Raw genomic sequence first — 7,832 nt, 5'->3', positions numbered from 1 at the left:
GAGGAAAAACTGCTTTACTGTGCAGTTGACCACACACTGGAACAGACTGTCCAGAGCGGTTGTGGAGTCTCTTTTACGAGAGACATTCGAGAACCGTCGAAATGCACTCTTGTGCCATGTGCTCTAGGATGACCCTGCCCGGCCAGGGAGGTTGGACCAGATGACCCACTGAGGTCCCTTCCAACCTGGCGCGTTCTGCGGGAGGGGGGCAGGCGGGCGGCCCTCCGTGCCCGGCGGCCGCGGCTCCGGGCCCTGCCAGCCGCGGGCAGCCCGGGCGCAGGCGCTGCCCGTGCGGCAGGGGCCGGCGTGGGGCGGCGCTGCCCGGCTGCCCCGGGGTGCCCGGGCCGGTGCCTGCTGCCGCCCGCGGTGCCCGCGCTGCCGGCGAGACGGGCCCGCGCTAACGCGGGGGTCACGCAGGCCGGGGAGCGCGGCGGGGCCGGCGCGGGGCGGCGCGACGGGGCGGCAGCCGGCGCGAGTCGGCGGAGGGCGAGCAGGCGAACGCCAGAGCTGCTACATCCGGGCTGCGGCGGCGGCACCTGCCGCGGCGGGGACCTCGGTGACATTGGGGCTCGGCGGCTGAAGGGGGAGGCAGCGCTGCGGAGCTTGCAGGGAGCGAGATCTTCGCCCGCACCCGCCGCCACCAAACCACCACCACCAGCCCGGCACCGCCGCCATGGTGCTGCGCACCATCCTCACCCACGCCAAGAAGCACCCGGCCGTGAGTACCTGAGCCCGAGTGCCCGGCCCCGCGCCCGCCCTTCTCTGCCGGCGCTCGGTGTCCCCGGCCGCCTCCTCCTCGCCCATCCGTCCCTTGGCGTTCCTGTGCATACCGAACCCCTGGACCGCCCGGAGCTGGTCGAGCAGACATGGCCAGGTCCTTTTTTTTCCTCCGGTTTCTGCGGCCTTGCTTGTGCTGCAAGCCCTTCCGTTGTTCTTGCCCACCAGTTTCCCCCACTCTGGCCCTCACGTTTCTGGTTTTGTTTCCGAGTACAGACGGTGGGCGCCGTTTCGGCAGTGAAGGAGTCTGTCGCTGAAATGCCACGTAGCAGAATTTTTGGTTTTGGTCTCCTTGGATGTAGGATTGTTTTTTTCATACCTGCCTGTTCATATCCGCTAGTTCCTCAATGACTCCAGGGACATCCCGAAACAGGGAACTTATGCCAGTGGATTAGAGGGCCATGCGTTTGTAAAGTCTGTAAGATTGTTCTTTGGCCTGCTATAGCTGATGTCAGGAGTGCTGTGTATCAATACCATTTTGCTATATTGCGGGACGATACTTAATTTTTTTGTGTTGCTATTCCAGTTGATCCCTCTGTTTGTGATCATTGGATCTGGAGGTGTTGGTGCAAGCCTGTATCTCATGCGTTTGGCGATGTTCAATCCTGATGTCAGGTATGTATTCAGTAATCCCTAGTGCCAGCCCTCATGCTGCATATGTTACACTCCACTGCCTTGTTTTTTGTGCTTCTGCCTTAATGTCTTGGTCCGGTATCATCTGACGATAGTTGTGTGGGGCTTTCCTTGATTTGGAGATCTGTTTGTTTACCATGGTATTTAGAGACTGCTGACAAGGGCCAGTGCCTTTTTCTGTGGAAACTTGCTTGGATGGGTGACTTGATGACCTAGTAACCACAGTACATTTTTTTTTCTTAATTTTGAAGATGGTGTTAATATTCTCTCACATCTTGCATTTCTCTCAATAGCTGGGACAAGAAAAATAACCCAGAACCTTGGAACAAAATGGCTCCCAATGACCAGTACAAGGTAAAATGAGAACTATGGATTTTCAGGAAGCATCGTATTAGAGGTGTAGCCTACTGCTATAGGATGTTTGATTATAGGGAAAGTAGTTGGATGAGTGATGTATTCCTTTTGTGCAGCATTTGTTTGTCCCTAGAACTCTGAGCAGAGATGGCTGAGTTTGAGGTTTAAAACTCTCTAATGGTGGTTGATAATGGGGTGAAAGGAGTCTGTAAAGCAGTCATATTTATTGCACTGTAAGGAAAAGAGCAACTATAAGTGAAAGAAAGAATTTACTGGCTCATAATACTCAGAAATAAACTACAGGGAGAAGACAAAACCCCAGAAGATCTGAACTAGTTTTCTAAGCTTTAAGCTGTTGGCCTTTACTCATGAGAAGCACTGCAGGAAAATGTCAGTGTTTAACGTAACCTTGAGTTCAGGTCTGCGGTTGATTTTTTGAAAACAAAACAATATCAACAAAGTTAATATCCAGTAAGTAACTGGATACAGTAGAAATGTTCCTTAGCTGATATTCAACTAATTTCATTGAACTAATGAGAAAGCATGCAAAGATGTCTAAAACATTTGGTAGTTTACCGGCATCCTAAAATCGTAGGCTCATTTATGTTGGAAAAGACCTCCAAGATTACTGAGTGCAACCTTTGACTGAACACCATGTTGTCAACCAGACCACAGCACTAAGTGCCATGTCTAGTCATTTCTTCCACACTTCCAGAGATGGTGATTCCACCCCCACCCAGGGCAATCTGTTTCCATGTATGACAGTCCTTCCAGTGAAGAAATTCTTCCTGAGATCCAACGGTCCAACGTGAACTTCACTGATGCAGCTTGAGGTTTTGTCCTCTTGTCCTGTTGTTGGTTGCCTGGGAGAAAAGGCCAGCCCCTACCTGGCTACATCTTCTTTTCACGGAGATGTAGGGAGTGACAGCCTCCCCTGAGCTTCCTCTTCTCCAGGCTGAACAACAACAGCTCTCAGACACTCCTCATAGGACTTGCTCTCTATCCCCTTCACAGCTTCATTGTCCTTCTCTGGACATGAATAATGTTTTAATCATGCTTTACAGAAGTGCTATGTTAGTAGATTGCTATTAAGAATATTTTTAAATTATTTTCAAGCTTCAAAAAAAGCAAACCTACTGTGTTTTCTAAGGTAGTGTCTTGTTTGGTACCATATACTAAATAAGTAGAAAAATCACTCACTTCCAAAATAAAACAGGTTGTGGTTCCCTTAAAAGTCCAAGAAGAAAATTTCATTTTGTTTTCATTGCCACTTCTGGAATGTTGCTGGTTTGTAAATATCTAAACTTGGCAAATCCTGCATAGTACACAGTGCAAATTCTTTTAAAGAGTGCATGACTTGTGTGGCATTCCCCTTCTGCCTGAACATGCAAACACAGCTTCAGGGTTTGCCATATTTGGGTGTGAGAATCACTGGGAACGTTTTTTTCCAAATCTGCATTGTGGGAAATGAAAAGGACATATATTCTAATTTCAGGATGACTCTTCAGTAAAAAGTTCTTGTTACACAAGTCTTAACTTTCAATAGGATTTTTTTTCTATTGTAAACTTCTCTTTGTCATATTAATTTCCTCAGTCTTTTTCCAAAGAAAAGAGTTGATGACCTGAGCATTGCTGTAGGAGTTGCAGAGAAACCTGTAATTTGGATGTGCTGTAGGCTGTTGTGTTTTCTTTAAAAAAAATTTTAAAAAATTAAAATTTGGTGTAACTAAAAATAACTAAACTGATGGTTATGTGCTTTTCATCTTTTTGGTTTTTTAAGAAAAACTGTACTATCACATGCTTGCTGTCAAGTCAGGCTGGGATGCCACAATACACAGTTAGTCTGTAAACTCATTGTCCTCCATCACTTTTTGGGTTGTTCTGGATTGCTTATAACAGGATTCAATTATAATAGTATAAACTGAGCATGTGAGAGGATCTGCTCTGACTTTAATTCCTCCTTGTCACCATTTGCAGTTCTAGATGCAGCTACCTAAGCCAAACTTGGCTTTTGTAGCACTGCTGTAAATATTCCTTTGTGCCACTGTCTGTTCACAGACACTGTGTTTTGTGCCACATGGCAAGCTGGCTTTTGCCTTCAGCATACAGGAGCCATAGGTTTTGAGCAAAATGGATAAATTCATCAGTACTGTAAAAAGTTGCTCTGAATGGACTTCTAATTGTGGGGATTAAGAAGAGAAACTTGGTTTTCTCTAGTGGAAGACGTGACCACTAAATTTAAATGGGTATAGAATTAATATTAAAAAGTTGCTGTTTATCAAAGGTTTTTATTTATTTATTAGTGCCCAGTTCACAGACTGAAAATATTATTTCAGTTTCCTGACGTAAATTCAATGATGCATATTTTTAGTAAATACCCAGGAAAATGTGTAGTCAAGCTTCTTAATTAATATTCTTTCCCTTCTCTTTCCTAGTTGTTCTCGATTAATATGGACTACAGTAGACTCAAAAAGGACCGTCCTGACTTCTGAAAACACAACGATGTCCATAAGCTGCACAGAAAGGTCTTCCGGAAGCTGTTCGCACAAGTGTCATGCTTAATCATCCAGGAAATAGTTAAATTTGCCTCACACAGCACCAGGTCATGTGTTTGAAACTGTTTTGACGAGGCTTAATAAATGTTTAAAACTTGAAATGTCTGCTCTTTCATTTTGCAAAATGGCAGTATCCTCCTGTTAACAGTTTCTGCTGTGTGGTTTGTCAATACACAAAAGCCAATTCATGTTTCCTCAACAAGAAAGCAAAGTTGTTGTGATGGGCCTTATGCTCAGTGTGTTGATCTCAGAAAAATAACTGCATGCTCATGCAGTTATACCAAACTTCAAGAACTTGAAAGCATGTATTTATATGTATGCATATATATTTTTTTACTATACCTGAATTTATCTACTTGCCACTTTAAGAAGTTTTGACTGCAGAAAAGTCAATGCCAACAAGTCATTATCCATCAGGGAGGGAGCAGATGTTGCCATATGTTGCTGGAGGGAAGGAGAAAAACAGACTGAGCTCTCCAAAAGGTTTTGTTTCTTTTCTTTCTTTTTTCTCTTCAAGTTAAGCAGGTTTTTTTTTAATAAACAGACACTTCTGGTATTTAAAAAATAAATTTCTTCAAACATTGTCAAGATTTCCTGTGGATCACAGATTTAAGGAAGGGAAGCGCATAGTAGAGGAGGGTACAGGTTTTGGGAAATAATTAGCTATTTATGTAAGAACAAAAATACCTTTTAGAAAGGGCAGAAACTTACACTTTAGGACTTGGCTGAGTCTTGCTGTGGGAAGACTAAAAGAAAATATCTTTGCAAGTCTGTAACTTATGGTAGGTTCTTTGTGCTTTACTGTGAACATCTGGCACTTCCTTGGGTAAGGGATATTAATTCTGGACTGTCTGACAGAGTACAGCTGTTCTTATCTTGATACTCTCTGCTTAAAGTTGACTCCAAGAATGTAGATAAGTATTGCAAGTAATAAATTCAAATCAAGCAGCAAGAACTTTGAGAAGAAAGACTATTCTATGGTAATTGCAAAATAACAGATATTTACAAAGACTTCATATTTTATATGGAGCAACCTTGTAGGTAAAATGATGTAGTTTATTTGGTAGCAGTTCAGATTATCCTTTTATTAGGTACTGAACCAGTGGATTCACTCACAGTTTTCATCTGCTTGAAGTGCTCTCATGAAGTCTGAATAAGAAAATGTGTGTTAAGACATGAGGCATGATTACAGTGGTGGGCAAAGCCTGTAGGCGTCTTTGGGGAATGGTTCCTCTCTGGATCCAAACAGAACTGTTGCAACACTTCTGCTCAATTTTAAAAGTATGTTGTGTAAAACCAGGAAGTATGTTTTATAACTTCATAGCTGGCAGTTCATTTGAATTTTATCTCTCCCAAGTACAGATTCCGTGGACATTAAGAAAGACCAATATCCAGGAAGTAAACCTGATTCTTAGGTGAGACAAAGTTATTCCTTTTGTGCACAGCTGATGAAAGCATAGGCTCGTGTCTTTCTTAATAAAGACACTTCAGTGCATATTTCAAATATATTTAACAAGTGTTTAAGCTATTTAAATCTTTAAATACAGATAGACTAGAAAACAAAAGGCAGTTAATTCAATGTTACTTGTATTCGCCCATTACAGCACACTTGTTCCTAAAAATACACAAAACTTAAGGTGTTCCAAGTTTAATTATTCTAGAGTTATTATCCTGAGGGGACACTTCCTCCTTTTTCTTTTAGGGATATACTTCTTCCTATGCTAAATGTAGTGGACAATAGTCACCATTATTTACTAAATTTAATAAATATAAGAACCCTTCCTTCCTTCCTTCCTTGGCAATATTTTATCTGTATTAAAATATTCAATGATCTTTAGAGCTGCTTCTTTAAAAACCATCACCCACCTATGCACGAAGCCAAAGATGGAATTCCCTGGAGACAGCACGAAGAAGTGACTGCAGTTTGGATTCTTAGGATTACATTTTATATTTACCTTTGGCTACTAACTTTCATGAAACAATGAAATCCCATCTTTAGTAGGAAAAGTGAAATCGTTCATTAATGCCATGCCTTGTAATTTTGTTGAGATGTTGTGTTATCTGAAAGAGGCTGGTATTCTGCTGTCTTAGATTTCAGCTGAGATGGATACAGCCACTTGATTTTGTTTGTGGCACATATTTGGAATGTTGAGTGTGGACCTGGTCTTCATGTCCTTTTCATAAGCCACATACAGAAGAGTCCTCTCTTATTTTTGCATTAAACCATTGTGCATGCTATAGCATTGTGCTTGCATCAGATTTCTGTTAACACAGTTATTCTGTGCCTTCTTATCTGTGGTCCTGATTATGCAGCAGGGTGATTAAATCTGAAATTAATTCTGCCTATCCAGGATAGAAAGATTTACAGGTTTCTGTAGTTCTGGCACATGAACACATTTTCTATACAGCATGTTCAAAAATTTTTTATTTGCCTGCAGTAAGGAAAGCTCGTGGGTGTAAAATATCTAGCTGCCTCTAAGAAATTAGAAGGGTGTGCCTGATATTAAAAGAATAATTTAATTTTTTTTTGTGGTGTTTATAGGCAAATGTCATCTGAGGAATATATTTCAGATCTGTTTTCAACCTCTGCTTTACCTTTAAAGTTAGTGTGGAGCGTGAATATTGAATGACCTTTAAAATAAAGAAATGTATGTTTAATGCTGATTCACTTATAATACTTTGTCAGGAAGAAAGATTGAGAAGTTATTACAGGAATTTTAGAAATGTATTTTGAATGAGCTAATTGAAAAAAAAGTAGAGATGTGCAAGTGCAGACAAAGTTGTTGTTTCTACTGACTGGCCAGCCTTACTATGGATGCAACTGGATGAGCTGTAGAACCATTTCTTCAGTACAAAGTGAAGCCCAACAGGTCTGTGACAACTACAGAAAAGAGGTGTTCATTAGCATCATTGCCACAGTTTTTTAGATATTTTTAGAAAATTTCAGTCCTCTCTTTTGAAACCCAGAAGTTGGTTGACTTGATGCTCTTGTGATCCATTCACTTTTCCTTAGAAGTGGTCTTGACACCAGTATTTAGCCATGAGAAGGTTCTGTGAAGCTCAAATAATTTCATATCCTCCTCTGATCTTTAAGCTTCTTAAGATTGTCTCTGGACACTGCTATGACGGCATATTTCCCAAATGTGTGCTGATTCTGGTGCTGTACAGTATGGAAGAGGTTTGTTGGGTTTTGTTGTTTTGGTTTTTTTTTCAATAATTTCAAAGTGCTAATGTCTGTGGTTGGTAAGGCTTAACACTTTCTAAGTAAGGATGACATGAACCAGTACAGTGCAAGAAGATACAAACCTCTTCCATTTTTGAGAAGAAAATCCATTTTTAGCATCCAGAATGTTTTTCTGAACCAGAAAAATAATTTGCTTTTTTTTCATTTTTCTCCTTTTTCAATGAAAATGAGAGTTTCATTTACATGAAAATATAATCTTTAGACTTCCTAAGCTAACGTAATTCTCACAGTTACTAGGTGAAGAAGCTAGGAGATCACCACACTTAAAT

The 7,832-nt window shown here is 41.6% G+C and overlaps 1 protein-coding gene across 1 annotated transcript; it reads left to right on the top strand.

Annotated features, from left to right (window-relative positions):
* The first annotated feature begins 580 nt into the window (after positions 1 to 580).
* Positions 581 to 4,420, top strand: NDUFA4 (NDUFA4 mitochondrial complex associated). Its single transcript, XM_064411179.1, has 4 exons — positions 581 to 718; positions 1,304 to 1,392; positions 1,704 to 1,764; positions 4,200 to 4,420. The coding sequence occupies exons 1-4, from the start codon at positions 674 to 676 to the stop codon at positions 4,254 to 4,256; spliced, it is 252 nt and encodes an 83-aa protein (XP_064267249.1). The 5' UTR covers positions 581 to 673; the 3' UTR covers positions 4,257 to 4,420.
* Positions 4,421 to 7,832: the final 3,412 nt, after the last annotated feature.

This window comes from Passer domesticus, chromosome 1 (genome assembly GCF_036417665.1).
Source record: "Passer domesticus isolate bPasDom1 chromosome 1, bPasDom1.hap1, whole genome shotgun sequence".
Lineage (NCBI taxonomy): Eukaryota > Metazoa > Chordata > Aves > Passeriformes > Passeridae > Passer > Passer domesticus.
This window is presented reverse-complemented; position numbering and strand designations above follow the sequence as displayed.